Genomic DNA, 25,166 nt, shown 5'->3' with positions numbered 1-25,166 from the left:
TAACTATTTTCTGATATATGCTTAGTGTAAACCCAAAAGGCAGCAATGGTATCACATGAAAAAATACATTGAGCACCGAGTCAGCTTGGGCCACAGCACACTTTCTGATCTATGATTGAGGAGAATTCAAGGAAGAATTTGCTTTTTGAATGCAAATACATAAAAGTGGTTCACTGTTCTTAAAGTCTGCAATTTTATTCATTTTTTGAATATCAGAAAAGGGATTAAATAACCTTTTTGAAGTAATGTTATTTGTATAGCTGGACACCTAATCAAAATAAAAGAAAGTTCATAAAAGTATAAGACCAGTGATTAAGGCAAATGATATGCAGTAAGTTTCAATATAGGCATGAGCAGATGGAATAATTGAAGCTAGGTATGAAGCCATAATTGTGTGGTGTTTTTAGACCTTACTCCTAATAATATTGGTAACATTTTTTATTTTTTTTTCTTCCCCCCCCCACCCCATATAGGTGATTCCACTATGGTTTTACAAGCTCAAGAGGATATTATTGAAATGAAAGATGTATTTTCAGTAAAACTGAAACGTCGTCGATTTGTAGGGCAGAAAAACGGTGGCACTGTGTTGGGCATCACAATTTTTAAATGCCTGAATAAAGAAGAGAATAAACTAACGGACTGCGCTATCCATTTAAATAACCTAAGTGAAGATCATTGTCATACATGGTTTAAACACCTAAAGGAAATTTTGGATGGTAAGCACTTAATTGGGGTTGATGTTGTTATTATTTCAGACTTGTTTCTGTTGACTATACAAAAGGTTGAGTGACGCCTAGAAAAATATTTTGCCTGTGGAAGAAACTCAGATGTGAATGTTACTGCTGAAAATGTTTACTACTGAAGGTTTACATGGTGAAGTGTAAAATTTAGGAAAGTGACAATAATTGATAATTAAACAAATTGGTGCTATGTTTTGGAATTGTTTTGGAAACTACTGAAAATAAGTAGCTTTTACTGTATTTTACTGAAGAGCCTTCTGGGAAATCTACTTCTTGAAGAAATAAATGTATGTTGTTGATGTTGTCACTTGGAATTGCAGCACATCTGATGGTACTACAGTTGCTGCAGTCCTGGGAACCCTTCAGGGACTTCCTAGTGACTGTTTAGGAGCTCCCACCTGATACCTACAAATTCTTTAAGAGTCTAATGGGAGAGGCTTTCCTCTTCTTCATAAATACACAGGAGTCTTATTGTATAATCTGATACAAAATGTATTGACATTAGCTAGTGATGAGAGGCAACTCTTTATTTTAAAAAGATCTTTCTGTGTTTGCCTGGCCTAATGCCAGTTTCAGGATGCTTTGTTTAACCCTTGATAGTTGCATTTATGTCATGGAAGCTGTATCAAATTCAAGAAAAAAATTATTCACCATTTAGGGAAAACAAACAAACAACAACCCAAAGCTTTTCACTGTAATTTAATACAGTGAATATTGGAAAGACATAGAATATAGCACACTTGTGATTTAAAAAGCAAACAAACAAAACCAAAACACAAAACAAAAAGCCACAAACCGAACTCTGATTTAGCTCCAAAATATGTCTCAGTTTACAGACTATAGCAAATGAGTTTGTATATTACAGAGGAAAATCGATCCATTTTGTAATAAACAATTCAGTGTGAGTTTTAATAGTCTATACTGAGCCAGATTACAGAATTCAAATCTTGTGCATTTCTAGTGTAACAACACTTCCAATAGTGGCTTATAGTGTACTTCTAGTAAAGTGACTTTCTGAAAAACAGATATTAGAGAAAGTAAACATGAGTTGTTAACAATGCATTCTTACCTAGTTTGCTTACAATATGCTTCAGATTTTCCAAATAAAATGTGTATTAAAAAGTGCCTTCCCTTGCCCCTTTTTGAAAGACTTTGTCACGAAATACCTCAATCTGTGGAAGTGCCAAGATTCTTACAGATCTCCAGCTACCCATAAAGACAAGGACATTTGCATAAGGAGCAAATGTCTGTTTTGTTCCCAGATTACCCTCCATCCATCAGGAGCAGTGATACCATATGTTCACAGAAAAAAAGCTGCAGTATCTCTTGCTCAGGTTGCCTTGACTTCGAGGTGCAGTCTCTATTTTATAGCTTTGTAATTGGAAACCACCTGAACCTGAAAAAAAAACATTCTGTGCAGTGTTGGTGTTTCTAGTTCTTCCTTCAGCTTTGGTCTTTCACCAGAAGCTGAAACCTTGTGCAGATTTTTCTTGATCTGTAATAAGTACATCTTTCTCCTTTCTTTTTACTTCAGGAAAAATCAGGAAAAATAACCAATCACAACCACGAAAATAATATTTACTAATGTGTATATTATCTTAAATTCTGTAATTACAACAAAAGTAGTTTTCATACTGTTGCATTTTGAAGTCTTAAGTAGATATTCAAACTGCCTTTCTATCTAGGAAATCAGCAAAAAAGCAGCATCATTTCTGCATGTAGTGTGGCAGAGGCAACTTACTAGTAGTTCAACTAGTGATGGTATAGTAATGGCATAATTCAGAAAAAAGTCTTCTCATTTAAAAGGTACCAAACATTGTTCCCAGTGGGATTCAAGTCTGAACTAAAAGTGTAAAATTCAGGTAACTTCTGTTGATTCCTCAGTAACTGAAATCTCAAAAGGCACATTGATATAGCTCTGCTTGAAACAGTGATGAACTTTCATAGTTTTTGCAACAGATTACTTTCATAATAGTGCTGATGACATCTTTGCTAATGAGCTCAAATTGGCTCCTTTTTGGTTTCTTTCTGAACTGCAGGATAAAATTAAAGTTTCATTATTCTAAAATGGTCAAAATCAAGTGTACAGGTCTCTCTTCTAATCTATGTCATCACAAAATAAATTTTCATTAACTGCTACATTATTTCTTTGAAGGTTTTTTTTATTGCTTCTAGGCTGGGACAAATTAAAAGCAGGTGATTTATTAATACCAAAGTGGAATGTATATATGTTTGGGTATGGCTGTCAGTAAACATGCAATTTCATTTGTCAGAACGGCTAAATATTATGAAAAGGTGTGTTTCCTTTGAAAATAAATGCAATATCTATTTATTTACCTTGCTCTTTGGCAAGTTTTAGATTTTTACGCATATACATTCATTAAGAAACAACAATAGCAAGTTTATCAGTGATGATACAAGCTAGAGATTTATTTGGAGGTTGTTCTAGTCAAGATTTCATTTTTTTTTCTTTTTTCTGAAATACCATGTATACAGTTTTACTGTGCATTTTGTGTCTGACATGAATGTTTCTTGCATGTTTTTTCTGCTCATACTTATTCTCTTCACACTGAGTATCTTCTGTTGCTTTGAACTTGATTTCAGAGTACTTCAATTCAAAGGCTAACTAGGCTATAATTTTTTATGATGCCTATCATAATAGAAGTGACACACAGTTGTAGAATATACAGTGGCTGCTATTATGGTTTTTTGTGCATTTGTGGCAGAGTAACAAACATCTGAACTACCATCTTCCTGCTTTATTTTTATTTGCATAACATTGCTGCTGTTCAGATGCATGCCAGCTAGATACGACGAGCTTGTTCAATGACATGGTGTTCAGGAAAACTGATCTTCTGTATATGGCTTATTTGTTAAACTGACATAAAATTACCACTGCCATTTTAAGGCATGCACCTATGGAGCCTTGGTTTTGGACTGGCTCCTGGAAAGCCCCAGATGGCAGCTTTGTCAAGTTCTAATATGTTGCTTTCTCATGTCAGACCTGTTGTACACCTGACTCTCAGTGATTTCCATTTGTACTTTGCATCTTTTTTTACCTGGACTTACGGCCATATATAGTGCACATACTCTGTCTCTGGAATTCACTGTTTAATGTAATATCCTCTATGCACACAAATGCCCAGTGTTACTTAAAGGGTTAAGATAGCCCCAGAAATGGAAGTGCATAATTGTCAAAGTTGGTTTGTTTTTTTTTTTTTTTTTTTTTCTTTTTGGCAAGATAAGACTTATATTTATTTATAGGTGATTTGAAAAGGTTTTGCTTAAAAACTCTGTAAACTATCAGAAGACAGTAAATGTAATTAAGAATAAATGGCAAAGCAGCAAAAAAATGCCTGAAATGCATTTTATTTTTATCTACCATTCTGTAGTGTCGCTCACAGTGGGATTTGATACGAGTGTTTGAAACTTCATGCATGAAGTTTTAATTAAACCATTAATGTTAAACATTAACTTTGGTTAGTTAATATTAACAGTGGTGTCTCCATAGTTACATTAACAAATCTGTCTCATATTATTAATTTTCCTCATGTATAATATTCTTACTTTTGTATAAAGTATTTATAAGCATATGCGGTAATGACATGATTTCAAGCTCTTAACTTTTGTAACATAAACCCATTTTCATAAAGCTAAGAACTGAAAGCAGCACAGATGTATGTCTGAGCATAGCGTCTCTGCTGCCCTATGAGCCTTTGTTTTCAGAACACCCTGATTGACCCACCACCCTTCATGGTTCACTGATTCACTTGATAGATCAAGTTTAAACTAGTGCATATTAGCACATTTGTTAGTACTAGAGGAACAGTTGGCCTTCCTGCTTTAGGCTGCTGGTTCATTTCAAATGGAGCAGCCACAGAAAACAATAACCGAACACCAGTTAGGAGAACACCAAAAGGCTGACAGACTGAAATCAGTTGCAGACTGCAGTAAATGAGATTTGATTCATTCATATAGATATTGTTTAAAGAAAATTATAGGGCTATTATTATTTCAAAATACTTTTAAAGAAGTTTTGCCATATAGTTGCATCAAAGTTTTATTTTTTACAATTATTGGATGTTTTCTCATTAAAGACTATTTTCTCGTGTGTTATAAGATATCCAGAGCATGGTAGGAATGATAAATAATAATTTTTGGCATGATCATCCTTTCATGTCAGTTGGCAATCATTTGGCATAAAAAACCCCACATCACTAGGGCACCATATCTCTGCTCAAATGCCTTATTTTGGTACCTATTTCTATAAACAAAATAGCTTACCTCTCTAAAAATGTAAGTTGATATTCAAGTAGGCATCAAGAGAATATTCTAACACTTTTATCCTGTGAATTTATTTGGTTTTTGAGAATCTCACTAGAATTTATGTATTAACTCTGATCTACTTTTCATAATGATAAATACAGTTCCTGGTTTACAATCATTTAAGGAATGAATTTTTGTTAAAAACAAAACAAATTCAACTGTCTCCTTAAAAATCTAGCATTTTTTCCTTGCCAATTGAAAAGTCTTTATTCTTTTGGCTGCTTATGCTTTCTTTTAAAACTTTATATGGCTACCTGGGGCGTTAATTTTTACACCTAAAACTCAAAAACAGTTAAGTGAGACAGCGATGTCTGGGTTTTTTCCTTCAGTTTTCTCCTAATGGTGCTTTAGCAATATTGTAGCTTGCGCTACAATAGGGTAACAGCATTTATGACATTTCATCACCTTTCTCTACTTATAGAAACTCTATGCTTCGCTATTCTTTCCCTCCACTTTGTGTATTATATTTTGTGTATATATATATTTAAGTTTAAAGGTATGTTTTACTTAGAAATCAAAGATTCAAGTCAGTTTTTACAGTTTTGTGTCTCTGGGTATTGAGCATTTATGGACAGCTGACCATAGGTAACAGTTCCCATAGAGAAGATAAGAAATGTGACAGCACATTTATGAATGTGGGTAAATATTGTATCTTTTAAATCAGGAGTCTTAAATCTTGTAGTTTTCAGTTTAATTTCTATTGACACTTTAGGCAAAATATTTAGTTACTAAAATTATTTTTTTTGGTCTTAATATTTTTGTCTTCTGAAAGACTGCAACAATACCAGATTTCTGTTAAATGTCTTGAATAAAAGTTACTATAATGCCTGTATGATGATGATTTATGTGTTTTAATAGTCTTTGGGAACTTTCGTGTAGTATTCCTTACTAGTGTTGAAATTTCTATTATTAGAAATTATACTACAATACACACCTGCAGGGTTTTTTTCTGGAGAATCAAGGATAGCTTAGGTTGGAATGGACCGCTGGACGTTATCTGTTCCAGCTTCCTGCTCAAAGCAGGTGAACTTCTAAACAAGACCAAGTTGCTAAGAGCCATGTCCAGACAAGTTTTGAAAATCTGTAAGGATGGACATTCCACAGCCTCTCTGAGCAAGGTGATCCATGGTTTAACTGCCCTCATTGTAGAGTTTGGGTTTATTTCTTTATTTCAGATTGAAAGGTTCCTTGCTGTAACTTGTCTGTTCCATTTTTGTTCTTGCACCTGCAAGAAGTCTGGCTTGGTGGTCTTTGTTACTCCCACATAGATAGTTAAGGACAGCATTTAGGTAGATTCCCTTCTGAAGGCTATACAAAGCCAGCAATCTCTGCCTCTCGCATGTGACCTCTTCAGCTATTTGTTGTAGTCACAGTTCTCTGTTGGACTCACTCCACCTTATCAGTCTTGTGCCGGGGGACCTAAAAATGGATGCAGTTTTTGAGATTCAGGCTCAAAAGATGTTGATTCAAGGCCATAGTGTTATCTTTTGAATTGCTGGTTGTCCTCTTTTTACTGCAACCCAGTAAGCATTCAGCCTTCATGGCATCAATGGCACACTGTTGACTCATTTAAAGTTCTTGTCAATCAGGAACTGCAGATACTGCCTAAAGAGGTCAGTCCCCAGCCTCCACTGTGAGGGTTTTGCTGGGCCAGGTGCTGGACTTCATGTTTGTCTGAATTGAACATCTTGAGGCTTTTGTAAAATCTTTCTTGTAGCTAATCAAAGTCCTTGTGAATGGCAGCCCTGCCCTCCAGCACATCCGCTGTCCTCACAAAGTTCCTTATTTTCTTTTTAACTCCTTTATAAATGAGGTACTTTTGAATATAAGTACTAAGGTGTGTTACCTAAGACATTTAAGATTCATCAGGCATCAAGGATATATCAGGATTAATTTGTTGTGCGATGACATGGCACTGTGTGTAACATTTTGCCATAAATAGAATTTGAAATCCTGTTTTTTATGCATGCTTTCAGGTTATAGCAACAAACTGATACAGTATTTTCCTTCAGGATCTTTAAGAAATCTTCTAAGATTTACTAACACTAACTGAATAAAGTGCTACCTTGTGTTTAAATAAGTGAAAAAATAGTCTGTAGGACTTATATATTGTTATTAGATATTTTGATCTTAAGGAATACTTTCCCATTTGCTGCTGAAATAGTACTTAGCTATAATTGCTCTAAGGAATTATTCCTGGTCAGTCATTGAGGTAAAGTAAGGAGGAAGAGCTTCAGGAAGTACCAGCTGACACTCTGAAGGTACCTGCGGCTGTAAAAATTGAATAATTGACAGGGGATGGGAAAACATGCTTTCATTCTTGGTTTCTTCTGGGGTTGTGGCCTACAACTAATTTTGTTCCTGAATGTCGAAAGCAGTATACTTGCCAGATATTCTAGCTTTCATTTGGTTAAGAAAGTGATAGTCTAACTTGATACTAAAAGAAAATTTAGAATTTATAAATTAATTACTTGAACAAAAAATTGTTCAAATAATATATTTTAAATGACTACCAAGGGAAGAGCAGTATCATATGCCACCAGTTGCTTTTTGTAGCAAACCAACCTCACTGAATCATGGCAATTGTAGCAATTGTAGAAAAGAGAATTTGAAGACTAATGTTATTGTTTTAGCATAAATTATTTACCAGTCAACAAAATGCAATATTCCGAATAATAAAATTACTTCATGGGATAAATGTGCAAGACAAGGTAGTGTTTGCATAGCAGTATTTCTTAGTGCTGTTTGTTATTTCAAAGACCTAAATGTAACATTTTGAAACAAGAAAAAGAGCAATATTTCTCAGATTTCTGATTGATACTACCAAGTCTTCTATTCCTTTGTATTTCTTTGGACCTCTTTTGCGATGAGACATTTCCTTTGCACTGTTTGGTTTGCATCTTGGAAAACAAAAATGTTGGATTGTATTATCAGTTTTGTTGGGTGTTATTGTCATATGCCTGCTGGGACTGTTCATATTAAATTCCGAGAAGGACTGGTTTTGATGTTTGGGTTTTTTTGTTGCCAAATCTTAGAACTTCTCCCCATTCACACTGCTCCTGTGTCAGGGTTTAACTAGGTTATGGCATATACTTTTTTTTCCTGGTGATTAATTTCTACTGTTTATTAACTGTACACTCAAAAGTAATCAGTACTGCAATTCAAAGATAAATAGCAAAAATCCAAGAAGAAACTGAGACTTTTTAAAGACTATAATTTATTTATCCTGTTAAAGAACTGTAATGGATCTAATATTAAAAATTCATTGAAGCTGAAAAATAGCTGAGTTGTGTGTAATTTTACATATTTTGTGTTTTCTTTCTAGGATTTCAAAATAGACCCAAATCCTTAAAAGTGTTTGTCAATCCAAGCAGCCACAAAAGAGAAGCCACTCATGTTTATTATGAAAAAGTTGCACCTCTTTTCAAGCTTGCTGACATCAAAACTGATGTCACAGGTAAGTTGCTTCAAGAGTATAGTTTAATCCTTTGTGAAACTAGTACTTAAGTGTGCAAGACAATTTGAATTTACTGCTAATCCTTATTGGCTTTGCCTGCAAGTAGTGCATTTGGAACTGCAGATATATACAACAGATAGATATATACGATATAATGTATTTTTGTTTTATCAAAAAATGGTTTAGTAATTCTGTTATTTATTGATCATTTTTCCCCTATAGCTATCAATACTAGTAATATATTTTTTGCATTTTTTAAAGCAAGCATTCTATAAAAAGACACAAGCATGATGTCTGAGAGTTGCATGTACTTGCTAAGAGTTGTTCCTGCATTCTGACAAACACATGTCCTTAAGTATTACTTCTCTTCTGAGAACATCTATTGGCCTGACATCATAAGAGGGGCTTATCCAAAGGAGACATTATTTCTGGGTTCTGACTCAGTTTCAGGGATGATATGGAGCCTGAGTGATTAAGTTCTGTGATGACAAGGGCACTTCTCACGAGGCACAAGGGCATGACTTGCAAACTGGGGAATGAAAGGTAGAACTTCCATGTTGTAGCGATGCTGCCTTCTGCTCAGCAATGGGTTCCTGATAGCAGGATTGGATTTAAGGTTCCCAGTTTCTGCCAGAGTTCCCTTTGGCTGTTTCCCTTGACTGACATTTTATGAGAAACTGAACAGGGAAACAATGAATTTTTTTAAAGCAGTAACGCATTAATGATCTGATCATTACTTTTGCCTCCTTCTGTGAAGAGAACGAAATTTAGGCTGCATCAGATTTGTTCCCTGAAAACACCCAAGTTTACAGAGAAATGATGTTAGTATTTCCCATTCCAAATAATTTTTTATCCATAGTATTACAATTCCCTTTAATACACTGCTAATTTTAGATTATGCATTTCAAATTCATGTGACGTGTAAACTCTGATGCAAGACATTTAACACCAAAAAGTCTTTTTCCTATGTTTGTTGTAGTTGGTTTGCAAAATAATCAGTTCCATTTTAAACAAACGATAAGACAGAGGGCTCGTCCTACAGTTGTCTGTTAAACTTCTTATGAAATCATGACTACTTCAGGTTGCAGGGCAAGAATAATTCTGAGCAAATCTGATATAGGCATGAGGATATAATAATGCAATAAATGTTTGTACATGAGATTTATTTTACTAATTTTGTTACCTGTGTCTATGTATTTTTAAATTACTTAGCCCACAATTTAAAGTAAAATCATCTGACCATTAAAGACACATGAAAAAGATTGTTTGTGTTAGAATTCTGTAGTGATAATTTCTTAACTTCCCTTAATTGACAAGGGAATGCCAGTAGCTTTATATCAGTTTTGATTCTCAGAGATGTATTTTTCATCTGCAAAGCACAGATGATAGTGTGATGAGATTAATAATAATCTTGTTTTCTTAGAAATTGAATTTAGCCTTGTTTGGTCCCAGTTTTTTGAAATATTTTTCTTTTTTTGGTCAGGCAAACCTTATTTAGAGATGACTGTCATATTGTTAAAATATTTATTGCTTTACTTTAAACAACTCTGTAAAGAAAATTGCCTTTTTTTAAATTGTTTGCCTTACTATTGGTCAGTGTTTCTTTGCTGTGAACATAACCTTGTTTGTTAGACCCTATTAAAGACAGCATTATCATTAACCTGTGTAAGATTAGATTTTTAGCTATGTAATGTCACCTGGAATCCTAAGCTGAAATAATAAACCAAATCTGTATCAATAATTTTTTAGATTAATTCATACAATGTCATATGAGCTCTCAATATAATTTATAGTGGTTTTAAAAACGTTTTTCCTAATTGAATAAAAATAATTAGGTGTTTTAAAATTGTTATTATTATTGTTTTAAATTTTGAAAAGAAACTTCTGCTTTTAGCCAGATATATGTTTAATGGCTTATCTTTAAATAAGTTTATTTTGGCAATGTCCAAATACTATTGTGCTTATTAGCTGACTAACGCTCCTCCTACAGGCAAAATGAGAAAACTACAGTTTTAAATGCTGGTAGAGAACTAAATAATTAAAAATTATGCATTAAAATAAATTTTTTAAAAAAGGAAGGGTGGTGGTGGGTGCTGAGTGAAAGTCCTGTCTACTGGTACAATCTTCCAATAAGACATGTACCTCATTTCAAGTAAATTGAACATTTTTTTCCCCTCCCATAATTGCTTCTGATTTTGTGGAGTCTGCATCTCACTGTTACTGCTTTCCTGAAACATGGCCAATATTTATATACGTAGTGGTGTACAAATGTGTATTAGGAAGTAAAAGTTGAAGGCTGTTGTACAATTTTTACACTGAAGATGATTTAATTTTAGTCTTTTCACATGCACATATTTAAAGCTTGAAACTCATTGTACACAAAAATCTTAAAGCAAATTTGAACCTCTGAAGTGACTTCCAGCAAACACACAACACAAGATTTGTAGGTTGCTGAAACAAAAACAAAAAACAAACCAAAATAACTCTCCTCCAAAACAAACACCTGCCCCCAAAACCAAACAACGAAGAAACAAACAAACACACCCCTCCCCCAACCCCAAAATAAAACAACAAAAACACACAAAACAAAACTAAACCAGCAAAACAAACCAAAACCCAACCAGCTTTGATAGTGGTGTGCTGAAAGAGAGCTGTCCTCATCCAGTCTTGTATTTTGGTAACTGGCTGTTGTTTCCTGCGTGATCAAGCTTGCCAGATCTTACCCTTCATTGTAACTCACTAAACAAAAAAGTTTATTCCCACAGAAGTTTGGAGTGGAGGCATTAACTCCTACTCAAGAATATACAGCAGTCAAAAGGCATGTATGTAAATAAGTGAATTCTGAAACGGCCTTTACTTTCTCCAGTTATCACAGAATTACAGAATGTTAGGGATTGGAAAGGACCTCGAAAGATCATCCAGTCCAATCCCCCTGCCAGAGCAGGAACACCCAGATGAGGCTACACAGGAATGCATCCAGGTGGGTTTTTAATGTCTTCAGAGATGGAGACTCCACAACCTCCCTGGGCAGCCTGTTCCAGTGTTCTGTTACCCTCACTGAGAAGAAGTTCCTTCTCAAATTTAAGTGGAACCTCTTGTGTTCCAGTTTGAACCCATTACCCCTTGTCCTATCATCGGTTGTCACTGAGAAGAGCCTGGCTTCATCCTCGTAACACTCACCCTTTGTGTATTTGTAAACATTAATGAGGTGACCCCTCAGTCTCCTCTTCTCCAAGCTGAAGAGACCCAGCTCCCTCAGCCTTTCCTCATAAGGGAGATGCTCCACTCCCTTCATCATCTTTGTTGCCCTACGCTGGACTCTCTCCAGCAGTTCCCTGTCCTTCTTGTACTGAGGGGCCCAGAACTGGACACAATATTCTGGGTGTGGTCTCACCAGGGCAGAGTAGAGGGGGAGGAGAACCTCTCTCGACCTACTAACCCCCTTGTAATACAGCCCAGGATGCCATTTGCCTTCCTGGCCACAAGGGCACAGTGCTGGCTCGTGGTCATCCTGCTGTCCACCAGGACCCTCAGGTCCCTTTCCCTTATGCTGCTCTCTAATAGGTCATTCCCCAACTTACACTGGAACCTGGGGTTGTTCCTTATCTTTCAGTTTGGTAGGTTGTCTTTTTTCTTTTGTGCCAAATGAGATGCATTAATTTTGGTGAAAAAAAGTCTTTAAAAGTGTTTTTTTGTTGTTATTTTTGTTACATGGAATAAGCAAATATCTGAAGTGCTCGGTGCAGTAGAAAGTGGGAATTAACAAATTTAAACTGAAGCAGTACTTTAGGTAAGGCTAAGCAATGCTTAAAAACTGGTCTTTATAAAGTCTTTTAAAAGTTTGGCAATCTTGAGTGCTGCAGGTGGGATATTGGCTGTTAGGAGAAGACTGGTGACTCCTCTAAAAAATCCTGTTCAACAAAAGCTCGACCTGCATTTGGGATACCTACAAGTACGGGCAAATAGTGAAAATTTGTGGTAGTATCTTAGAAATATATCAGTATCTTGCAAAATCTTACTCATACTAAAGAAAAAGAAATGAAGCTAACCCCTACAGACTCCCGGTTTGTCTCACTTCTAGCCCTGGATTTGACTCTTCTGCTTCCATTTATGCACAGTTACAAACTGAATGTTTAGGAAAAAGAATTAGCCTTCCCCACACCCTCATTTTTAGGGCAGAATCACAAAGGAGAAGAGGGTGATTGATAAATGGACAAATAACATTGGTTTAAACTTTCTATACAGTAAATAACATTACTTTTTTTTTTTTTCCAACCAATGTCAATACCAGTTAATCTGTTATCATTAGCAGTTTTATATCCTATTGGCATTACTCTGTGACATGAGTGCCAGTATTCATATGTCATATGGCAGTGTCCCACATTTTGAAGTGTTGAACCAATTATACCTTGCTTTTTCTATATGTAGGGGATGAACCCCAGTTTTCTTGTTGGATACACGAGATGGGGTGTTACAATGTTGTGGAGTATGTGGCTGTTCCAATGAGGTACACTCTCAGTGCCCCGCTTTCAGAACGCTGTTACTTGAAACTTAATTTTTACTGGAATTTACACGTTGTGAACAAAAAGTCCTAGAAAAAGGAAAACTTTTTCAGTTATGTATTAGAAATCATTGAAAAAAGCATTAAATAATATTTTTGTGAATTTTCCCACCCTCCCAAATACGTAATCTGAATCTTTCTTAAAAGGTTAAAGAAGCTCTTTCTTCCTCTTACCATTTTTTTTTTTTCTCTCTCCTGAATTAGAACAGTACCATGTATCCATGTATTCAGACATCTAGCTTTTTCACGCTATCAGAATTACATTGATATGTCACTCTGGAGGTTGTCAACCCTGCAGAAAACTTTATAGATGTGGTTTTTTGTGTTGGTGTTGGATTTCTTTATTTTTTTCCTACTTGATTGCTCTTCTATGTGTTCTCATGAATCTTTTTCCTGGAAACTTATTTTTTTTCATTAACTCTTTGTCACAATGTTTCAAAATAGATGCCTCTGTCATTCTCTCATCAAATTTTAAATTTCTTGGGATTATCCCCAGTGTTAAGCATTGCAGCAGTCCGTCTGTATAATTCCAAATTTAAAATCTTAGATGCAAAGAGGATGGAGTCCCCATCAACCTGGCTAACACTAGTAATTTTTACTGCCTTTATTGGTTTCTCTGTACACATGAGTTCTCTTTGTTTTCCTGTTCTTGTTCTTTGAGTGAATTAATTTTGTAACAGCGTTAGGAAACCACTGAGCATGTTTTCTTTTACAAAATAAAATCTATTTACGGTACCATTTTAATTATGTATTCATAACTTTTGAAATCTCATCATGTTCCTTTAAAAAGCACGTAGCCTGGTAACCAACTCTGTTTTCATGGGAACAATTTCTTTCATAGCATTTTTGCATGAGGCACGGTTTTATTGGTCACTGTTTTTCCCAGTCTACAGGTAATGACAAAAGGATAGTTCCCGTCAGTAAATGCAAAACTGGGTATGATATCTTAAATATTGTGTTTTGAGCTTCCAGAAGAGGTCCTGCATGAAAGTAAATTCTGTAAATAATTCCTGAAAGGTATTATAGTGATAGGTGTTTCTATAGCAAAATGTTAAATTCTCTGCCTTTGCTATAATAAAAATCTAATTTTTAATTAAGAATTTAAAAACACCAAGCACTAGAACTTTACTGATACTGTTGGAAGATGTTGAAGTTTATGGTGATACACAATTGTTTAGTGTGAATTGTAAAAATGTTATCACTTTTTAAATTATGTATACACTTAATATGTATACTTGCATTCTTGTGTGTACATATATTTAGGGAGAAAGGTGTTTTCAGTTATTGCAAGCAGCATTTGAATAGTCTGTAGAAACACTGTTATAACAAGTATAGATACGGAATGATTGTTTTAGACACCAAGACTAATAATTTTAAGTGTTTAGAAACACTGGAGAAAAGCCTTGAACTATGCTAGCACCAGGGACAGACAAGCATGAAAGATTAATGTAATTTTGCATATAATGATGCACATTCTTACACAAAAAATCCATCTGCAAGTGTCATGTCAGTCAGCAAAAATCTTTGATGGGTGGCTGCAGCTGGGCTGCCTCTTCTGGCAAAGCTGGCCTAGAAAATGCTAAATGTAGTTATGATGCTTTGTGCCATCTGTAGTATGCCAGTTTATCCTGTCTTCACTGGCATTTACAGTGCTATGTAGGGTATCAGCAAACACAGAGACATCAATGTAGAGTGACAGATTCATTTCCTCCAGAGGCTATGAACTCTGGTGTATACTTGTGCCACCTTCCTCTGTGTGTTATATTCTGTTGTCACTGGTATTTGGCTTGATTTCCTACTTCCCTGTTTAATTCCTCATATTTTTGATTTAGCAATTTGCATATCCTAGCACAAAGGCAATTAAATTTGATTGATACTGAAATAATTTAGTCTTAACTGAGGATATGCTTACATTTTTCTGAAGTTTACCAACTGTGTCAATGCTAAAACTTGCACTGTGGTGCAAAAACATATCTAATTCTCTGAATTTAAATGCACTAAATACCCATGTGTCTGATGGCAGCTGAGTTTTAATGTCTGACTCACTTTTTAGTGAGTGTAACTGTAAACCATGTTCTCGTACTTCTAATGCATTCAATTATTTATAAAATATCTGAAGTGAATTTCTGTATGTTCCTTATGTTAGAAGGTGAAAAAATTAAAAAACTCTTAAATTATCTGATCTTCCGATAATTAAATAATGTTGTTTTCCACAGTAACCGAATATGAAGGTCATGCTCTCTCAGTACTTAAAGAATGTGAACTCCAGGCATTTGATGGGTAAGTTGGTTAGTGGCAATGGATGTTAGTAAACCTCATCACATCACTTTCTATTTGTATTACATCCAAAATTATGCTTGTAGGTATTTAATGAGTTACTCTGTTTCACATACATGTTAAGACTGAGAAAATCAGTTCTTATTCAGTGTTTTGGTTTTTTATTACTTACTGACAATGCTTGTTCAAGCATTTCTAAAGACCTGGCTGTGTGGATTAGTAATGCAATCTTTGGCATTTTTACATTAATCATTCAATAATAAGATTCAATAATATATCTATATATATAAGAGGAGTTTTGCATACTGTGAAAATCTTACAGCATTCTTAAAGCTCTTTTTGGGATATGTAGTGAGCCATACAAAAAGGCTGAAATAGTGGTTTCTAGTATAACCAATCTCTATTAGTTCTAGAATCTCATGGAGTTAGGTGAGAAAAGGTATTGTGGATATTGTTTAGAGTAGCACAGTTTAGTCAGACCTTAGTCTTGTGTCTGGTTAGACTGATAGACGGAAGTGTCTTTATCTAAGGAGCCTTCTTCAAGGTCTTAGTCAAATCTGTTTGCTCAAGACTTTCTACTCTTTTATGTGTAGCAGGTTCTCACCCATCAGCCTTGGAATCTCTAGTCCCTGACAATATCTCTATGTCCATCCAAAAAGGCAACTCTTGATGATTAATGCTAAATTAATAAAAATTAAAGTTGGTGGTAGTTTTATGTTATTCCTTGGACTCTTCATCTGTTTCCAACAACAAACACAGCCTTCCCATTCCCCCCACCCTGCCCCAAATCAGAAGAAAATATGTCTGTTTTCAAAAGTGTTAATAGCTAGAAGACAGGCCACATAAGTCCTGCCAGGTGTACAATTTATCGTACTACAAAGATTAACTGGTTTTGCTGCTGTGGCAGAAACTTGTAAGCCTAGGAATAAACCAGTCTAAACTCAAAGTGAGGCAAAAGACAGGAGATGACTTCCAATTACAAGCGGGAATAAAATGTGCTCCAAGTGTTTGCTATGTACTTTTTAAAATGTGGACGGTGTGTTTAGCTAGATAGAGGAAACGTTCCTAAAAATTTAGAAATTAAAAAAAATACCTAGGAAATTACAGGAACTGAAGAAAAATATTAAAGGACCTGAGATAATTTAATTTAAACATTTAATAACATAGTGAGTATTTTCTTATAAAGAGCTTACCAGTTTTATCTGGTTGAATTATTGGACATAGTTTCATAACTGCATTCATATAGAAATATGAAAGAAGATGTTTTAAGTAAGTGCCTCCTAAAGTAAATCCAACATTTATATTGTAAATACTTGGATTGTACTGTTATTATTTTTATCATTTAAATGTATTTACTTTTAAAATTAACTTTCAAACATTACTGATTTGGAAATCACTTTAATAGTTAGTTAAATAAACAAAAACAGGAAAAGTTGTTTGCTGTAACAGAGCTTTTACAGACAAATGTAGTTGTCTCTGTAGCCACAGCAGGTGGGAGTTTAATTACATTCTCCAGAAGGAGTGATTAAGTACCTTCATGCAAAGGATTGCTGGCATGAGGGTTTTATACCTTGCTAAATCCCTCAACTGCCTGCATAGTGTGTGGAATTAGCTATTTTCAAGTATTTTAATTTTATTGCAATATTTGGTGAGTTGTTGTTATAAGGGCAATTAAAAAGCATTGGAACGCTTCTGTGGGTCAGGATTGAAAGATTTAAAGAACTTTTACACCGAGGCACTTGAGCATGTGCTTAACTCTTCCATTTCATTGGTTCACATGCATGACATGTGATGAGGTAAGAAATACTTTGTTGGTTGTTAAATATATTTACTTCCACTCAGATAGAATAAAGCAGAAACAAGGTTGCTTGTATCTTGTTGGCTAGCATTCACTGCTCTGACAGCAAAGCCCTAGCCTGTTCTTAAAGAAAGAATGTTTTTTATCTTTTTGAAGTATCATTGTGTAGATGGTGCATGATATCTACCTTCCACTTGTTTGGTCACCTGGGAAAGAGTTTATTTTGAACTATTTATCATTTTTGCTTTGTAATAGGGTAGTTTGTGTCGGTGGAGACGGATCTGTCAGTGAAGTTGCTCATGGTCTACTACTGAAAGCCCAGATAGATGCTGGAAAAGACACAGACTATATACCAACACCTGTCAGAGCACCGGTTCCTCTTGGAGTAATACCAGCAGGTGAGACTAAAATGTACTGTTACATTTTTTAAGTAATCTGTTTTAAGTCCCTCTGGCATGTTTTACAGTTTTGGCTACTCAAGGCAGTTCTTGGTGCCTTCAGTTACTTAAGGGAGCTATTGAATAAATGCCCTAAATTAGTGATTTAGATTGATTACAAATGGCTAGATTTTAAATCATTATGATAATTTATAGTAATGCACAGATGAGGTCTTTGCCTAGAGGAAGAAAAATGAATAATTTTCAACTGATCCGTGCAAAGATCAAGTTTTGCCCTTATTTGCTGCCAGAAAGTATACCAAATGAAAACTTTGTTTTCTAGAATTTCTTTAATATAAGCCATACTGTTTCACTTCTGCCTTCAGATTTCTTGGCAGGATTCTCTGTTGGATTCATGCTTAGGGTCTATTTTTAAATGATGTCCGAGGAATACATTTTGTGAATTATGTTAAAGAAAAATAATACTGTGCACACAAATGTGCTTTCTCTCTCATTTGCTTCTACAGACCTGAAAAAGTTTGCATCTCTCTGGAAAAATCCTCTTGCTCCTTTATTAACTTGTGCTTGCATCTTGTGGTATGGGGGGTATTTTGTTTGTTTGGGGGAATGCATGTGTCCTTTCTCCTTCCAATTTCTGCATTTGCCCTTCTTGGAGTGTAACTTGGGCCAGGCAGGGAGGCTTCGTTAGAATTAGTACAGGCAGATTCTGGACTTCTCTTTAAAAGAGAAGCAGTATTTTTGCACAGACATGACCTTCTGGTGTGGATGTTGATGTGACTTTCAAGCTAAAAAACATTTCAAAATGCATTGGTAAAAGCTACAGTGGTCTCCAAGACATGAAGCAAATGAATTTTAGTACAGGAATTGGACCACCTCCTATCTGTTCAGTTACTGAGAATATCTTGCTGGTGTTGAGTCAGAATCTCTCCAGGACTTGACTCTGTTCTCTCTGGGTGTGCTTAGGTCACTGTGTCTCATCATTGGTGCTTTCTGTCCTCTGTTTAAGACAAATGCATCATGATGAAAGAGGATTTGTAAACCCAGAAGAATGATGTAAGGCTTGTTACACATAATGCCATAGACTTCGTTAAAAGAGGTTGAGAACAATTTATAGAATGATAGTCTGAGAAAATCCTTAATAGGTTCTTAAAAATAATCTATAGCTTATTTTATTTCCATGTTATTGATATTCCAAAAAGTAGTCAGTTAGGAAACAGATATATATGTTTGTGTACCTGAAGAAGATGGAATTCAATGGTCGATTAATTATTTTTTTTCTCAGAAATCCATTATACCAATTATTAGATTCTTCAGCTGAGTAAGAACAGAAACAATATTACAGGATACCATTATTTAAGTGGCTTAAAATTTGATTTTAGCCTTGACAGCATTTAGAAGTTTCAACCAACTTGATGGGAAGGAACTGCTTTTGAAACCATTTACTTCCTGAAGAGAAAGGTCCAAAGCGGAGTGTGTTTTTACTAAAACGTTTCATTGAGCAGCCTTATTCTGGTCCAAATGCAATGACTGAGATGTGCGGAAGCTACGGTTGTACTGCTGGCCCTGAGCAAGAGCGTGTGTTGCTATGGGAACTACTGCTAAGAAACTGCATGGAGGGGGAATGGGAGGAAGGGGAGGGAGAACTGGAAGGACATTAAAAAAGCTATCCAGTTGTTACAGAACATGAGACAATCTATATCTGATGACTGTGAACCTTTTGGTCCTAAATGGTTCATTTAAATAATTTCATGATTTCCAATTAATTCAGAAAATAAAATATTACTGAGGGGCTGTTAATTTCTGTGATATTTCAGGCAAAGAACCAAAATGTTGGTGCAGTTTTCATCAGAATTTTAGCTATGCTTGACTAGGAAGTCATTACATCACATTTATCTGTTTGGATGGGGGAGACATTAACAGCCTTATGAATATTCATGTTGTCTGGTTAATTAAGTTAATTGTACTGCAGAAGTGCTTGCACTTCCAAGGACAATTTTTTTCTCTACAATTTCTGTTTGGTACCTTCATCAGTCATGTTTTACATGACCTGCAGATACTTTGTCCTTACTGTGATGCTTTTGCACATTTCATAGAAAGGAGGTTGTAGGAAGTTGTTTGTAATGTCAAGAAAATTGGTTAATATTTTGAACAGAATTATATTTTATTAATAGTAGAATCTTCTTTGTTTCTGTTTAAAAAATGCTGGAGTTGTATGAATTAAACCTTTTAAAGCAAATTGAGTAGTTGGAGTGAGATCTAAAAATGTGACTTGGTAATCTGTGAGGGGTGCAGGCCCATACACAAGCATCAAAGAAGGTTATTAGTCTCTGAAGTAATACAGCAGTGTTCAGGGGAAGCATCTTGTTATTGGTAAATAATATATCAAGCTTACACGAGAGAGATAAGGGTTTAGATGACTTGGGAAGATTAATAATGACATTAAAACCACTATTACTGAATCACCACTTAAATCAGCAAAGCTTATGTTCTAATATTTTTTTGTATGATAGCTTTCTTTGTTTTGGTTCTGGTTATAAGCTATTTTTTTTGTGTGTGTGGCATCCTGCTTGTATAGAGCCTAGGTAATAAGATACATTATTCAGTCATTACTGGGCTCAAAATGCTGTTAGGCGTGTATTAAAAGTTTTTTTAGAGAAGGTGATTGTACTTGCTACTGCAAAACTGCACATGGTCTGGATCTTCAACTTGTGAAAGGGTGGATAGTTATTTATGTTTTTAAACACAGGCAGAACTTGTTTTATTTTCCCAGGAGTCGTGAAAGGGTGGGGTTTTGCCTTGTTTACTTCTGCAAATATTAATGATCTCCACAGATTTAAAAGCAGGATGCAATTACTTGTGCCCATCCTGTTTAGTAAGAATGAGATTTAATTCTCATTAAAGTCAGTATGAAGACTGCTATTGACTTCAGCTGAGATCATTTGTTATGTTGCTGCCATCTGCATTGATAAATTACTCTTACTTAAATGAGGAATCCCAGTCTTAAGACTTACTGAGTTTGATCTTAGAAGTGTATTCTGTCTCATGCTCTTTTATTAGCTTGATGCTTAGTGACAAAGAAAACATTTTTTTTTTTTCAGAATAACAACTTCCCTGTTACCAGTTTACAGGAAATAAACACGATTTTCATGGCTTATGATGATCTGCTCTTTGTGTGTGTTATTTCCTTTGTTTTGGAGAGGTTCCCATAAAAGTTGCTAAGAGTTGAAAAAATTTCATTGAAGGAAATATCGTAGTATTTTTGAGTTACTTCTTTAGGTAGCTTCACTAGCTAAGAAAAATCAGTGGAATCTAGAGTTTAAATGTCGTAAATCATTCAAACATGACGTAGTGTTGGGCATATGCTTGTATTACTCTGTGAAGAATTGCCTCTTAGATAAAACCTATCTTTTTTTGTCACTGAAATTTCCTTTAAGAACCGTTTCTCGTTCACTGAATTGAAAATCTCACCGTTTTTGCATAGTAAATGGTATCTAGAGCTACATACTTTGCCTTTTTTATGTGTATTGTACAGAAAGGAAAGTTCAAATTACTTTTAGTTGGATGTAAGTTACTGGATTGAAATGACTGAAATTGTACTATTGTTAATAAATTGGACTTCTTGTTAGCGTATCTAGAGAGACTTTCTTTTGGGAGAAAAAAGTGAAGACTCGCATTTAGCTTTTGAAGTTATCAGTTTATTCTTCTTTCCAAGTACTTCATAATACCAATTTTTTGAGTTTATTTAAACATTACTTTTTTTTCCCCTTTTTTTTTCTTTTTTTTTTTCTTTTTTTTTTTTTTTTTTTTAGGAAGAGAGAAAGAAATTAATAGTATAGTCAACAATAAAATTCTGAGAAATACATGAGTTAAATTGCTGCTTTTTTAATTGTTCAAAGAATAAAATTCTACATAACCTGACTTCTTCTGTGTACCACTGGAAATGTAAACTTCAAAGATTGTTTTGCATTGGTTATCTTAATAGAGGTCCCTCACTTATCTCCTTTACGTAGTAGGAACCCTGAGACCCTTACTCAGAGCTCCTCTCTCTGATGTTACAAAGGCTTTCCTTGAGGTTCTGAGTATTCTGAATTACTTTCAGAGACTAAGGTGTTCTAAGGATGGAACAGGTGCTCTAGTAGATACTGAGATAAAATTCCCAGTTATTTTACAAATTAATATTCAGAGAAATTGTTGAAAAAATTTGAAGCATATACTCCTGAATAAGAATGACAAGATACCTTTAGAGCTTTGTAATTTGGTACATCAGTCTTTCCAATATTTTTTTTTTCCTACTGCTAACATGACATCAAACATTGCAGAGTTTTGGAATGAACATATTTTTTTCAGTCTGGTGCATGATGATTTTAAAGTGCTTACTTAAATATTGAGTGCTTCTTGTTTGAAATGTAATAGTTTTTCCCTTTCCTCTTGTGTCTCCCTCACTTTTAAAAGACAAGTTTAAATGCTTCAATAAAACTTAAGACACATTTAGCATCCAGAATTGTCTGTTGCTGCTGTAACACATTAAATAATTCAAGCAACAAGAAACTGATTTGAAAATCTAACTGAATTAATTCCTTTATGGCATGTTAGGCTCTAAATTGTTCTTTTGTAATTTTTGTTATTTTAATTAATCTGTTATTGAATTATTCAGCCCTTAATCAGTGATATGAAGAAGCTCAATACTCTGCCTGCTTGATGGCAGGCCCTGGTTCTTTATTTTTGCAGAAGTGAATCCCATGGCCCTGCTGCTGGGCTAAGGAATGCCAGAGTCATGATCAATGAGAAAAAGCAACTTGAAATTCTGTTAAACCTGTACCCAATTTGGAAAGACACAAGTATTCCCTGTTCAAGATTTTAAAAATAAGTTGCTGTTTAAAAGTTATCTGATACACAATGTCCTATACATAAAAGCAGAAAGGCAAAATTTACATGTATATTGCTGTTTCTTACACAGGTGAAGTGACTTAACATATGAATCACCACCAAACATGAGTCTTGAGAATGATGCTTCTTTTTCTTACAACTGAGAGCTAGTTTTCCACTCTCTCTTCTAACTCCCTTCTGACATTGCTAGTTCTTGACTTTTTTCTATTTACTGGCTGATTGACTACTTTTTCCCCTTGTTTCAAAATAAATTAATCTCTTCTGTCCAGTGGCTGGTAGTACAACTGCTCTGCCGATGTCCAGGCAATGGCAAAGACAAGTTAGGTCGATTTTAATGCACTGAATATAAGTCAACAATTTGTCAGACACATCTAATTCTACATTCTCTCTTTTTTTTTTCAGTCATCAGGGTGTTCTCATATAAAGCTAATGAGCAATAATTAATTTTATTCACTATTGCTTCTAACAATTTAAAATGTAGCCTGCAAGAGGCACAGCAGCTGTCTTAGACTAGAGCTGGTAGAATTTTGTCTGGAAAACACAGTTTTATGCTGACTGGGTATTGTATAATTGTTCGAACTGAAAAATATTCCCCATACATATCATATGATAATCTGCCTTCTAGTACAGCTCCTCAGTATAACACTTCATGTACAGAAGAGATGATTTTTAGGGAGATGTTTGTTGTTGTTGTTGTGTGTTGTGTTGTGTTTTGTTTTGTTTAAAAAAAAAAAAAGGAAATAAGCTTTTCTCCTTTCTCCTCTTGGTTTTTATGACACTTATGAATGAATTTGCAGAGATGATTTTATAGAATGTCTAGAAGTTTTAATGGTTTTTAGATTGTATTATTCAGCATTTCAGTCACCAAGATTAAGTAATTTGGTGGAAGGACTTCTTTTTTTTTTTAAGGCAGCAGATGTCCTAGTTTCTTCATTTAAAAAAAGTTGTGTATGTATTTTATTTTTCTTCTGTATTTGTCTTATTTTTACAATAGTTTGTGTTCACTTTTACAGGTACTACTAATATTTTGGCCCACACTCTCTATGGTACTAAGCACGCAGTGACTGCAGCACTGCACATTATAATGGGTAAATGTTTTTAAAGATGTTTTCAGATTTTAAATAATGAAGCAACATTTAGAAGTTTGCCTTAACCAGTTTGATAAACACATACCATTATGATGTATCACTGTAAATTATATTGTAAAACTTTAAAACCTAAATGATTCTTTCATGATTCCTAGTGTACTAAAAAGGTTATGATTCTTTGAGCATGGTTTAGTAGCAAAGGTTGTGGATCTCATCTGGTAACTGAAATCTGCCATGGAATAACGCCTGGTTTTGCCATCCATGCCCTGTTACTGATATTCTCTTAATTCAAGAAGTAACCTTTTCCAGACTTGATTTTGTGAACAGTGTTACTCTGTGTGTGTTACTATGCAGTGGTTGGTTACATTAATCCCCTGATTATTTTAACTTAATGTACCTGCTGAAGACAATAGGAAAATATACAATACTACCAGCCTGAGAAACTGGTTAGAATTAGACTTTTAGGGAAGTATTTTCCTATTTCTGGGAAAGTATCATTAATTTCTTTAGCTCTGCGTATCTTTCTTTCAAATACTAGCAGTTTTCTTAAGAAAATTGTATTAGCAGAAAAAACAATATCACTTGCCATTCAGGCTGCACAATATAAATAGGTTTTTGAATGCAAAAATGTAATTATGCTAAAGAAAAAAAAAAAAACTAAGTTGCCAGTGCAAACCTTATTATAATCTCTTAGGCACTGTTAATATTTCTCTCAAAGCAATTTTTCTTTTTTTTTTTTTTTTAATAAAAAAGAGAATAATGGGGAAGATAGTTCCATCTTGAGTATCTATCTTCTAGACTGTACACTCAGCAGTGGAAACCACCCAGGTTCTGTTACAGAAAAAATGTACGTACCCCATCTTGAACAGATTTAGATGTATAAATTCCATGAGTGTAAACATAAATATATTTGAAACCTATATTTAGGAGTTCCTGTAACTCCTCCAGTACAATGTTCAATCATCACAAATATTTGGTGGAATGTTTGGAAATATTTTTGTAGCAATATTGCATTTTATTTGATGCTGAGTTTTGAAAAGTGGAACAGAATTAGAAGTCACACCCTGCGCAGCCTGATGGAATGGCCCGGTTTTTTGCTGTAATGTTTTTAATATTTTGAAGCGTCTAAATGTTTTTCCCTGACATTACTGCTTTCACAGAATCTTGTTTGTATCTAGATTGATTTCAGTTTCAATCAGTAAGACTTGACTTCCTAAAGAGAGTCTGAAGCTTTTTTTATTTCTCTCAGCTGAAATAGGTGGAAAGAAAATGCTAAGTTGCATTCAGTTTAAAATACAGATGTTATTTGTAATTTTTGATCTTTATCTTTGAAATTTTAGGACATACTCAAGCAGTGGATGTCTGTACTTTCAGTACTCCAAGCAAGCTTTTGCGGTTTGGGTTCTCTGCTATGTTTGGTTTTGGTGCAAGGACTCTGGCTTTGGCTGAAAAACACCGTTGGATGCCCTCCGGTCAGCGGAAGGATTTTGCTTTTATCAAAACACTGGCAGAACTCAAGTATGCTATAAGCTGTTATATTTTTGTAGTATTTCTCATTTTCTTGAGGAAAATGCAATAGCTAATGTGGTAAAAATACAGACAAATGTAGTTCAGCTATCTTGACTTCTCAATTG

The 25,166-nt window shown here is 34.7% G+C and overlaps 1 protein-coding gene across 5 annotated transcripts in view; it reads left to right on the top strand.

Annotated features, from left to right (window-relative positions):
• The window catches only part of CERKL (ceramide kinase like), a 68,548-nt gene that overhangs the window by 22,298 nt on the left and 21,084 nt on the right, over positions 1 to 25,166 (top strand). For 4 of the 5 annotated variants that reach the window (XM_065068896.1, XM_065068895.1, XM_065068898.1 and 1 more), the window contains exons 2-7: positions 474 to 716; positions 8,392 to 8,523; positions 15,301 to 15,364; positions 17,415 to 17,557; positions 23,458 to 23,532; positions 24,873 to 25,050. In XM_065068896.1, coding sequence (XP_064924968.1) covers positions 474 to 716; positions 8,392 to 8,523; positions 15,301 to 15,364; positions 17,415 to 17,557; positions 23,458 to 23,532; positions 24,873 to 25,050 — 835 coding nt within the window. The remainder of the gene's footprint in view (positions 1 to 473; positions 717 to 8,391; positions 8,524 to 15,300; positions 15,365 to 17,414; positions 17,558 to 23,457; positions 23,533 to 24,872; positions 25,051 to 25,166) is intronic. The other variant, XM_065068897.1, reaches the window with a different exon arrangement.

This window comes from Columba livia, chromosome 7 (genome assembly GCF_036013475.1).
Source record: "Columba livia isolate bColLiv1 breed racing homer chromosome 7, bColLiv1.pat.W.v2, whole genome shotgun sequence".
Taxonomy (NCBI): Eukaryota; Metazoa; Chordata; class Aves; order Columbiformes; family Columbidae; genus Columba; species Columba livia.
The sequence above is the reverse complement of the archived record's forward strand: the minus strand, read 5'-3'. Positions and strand labels throughout refer to the sequence as shown.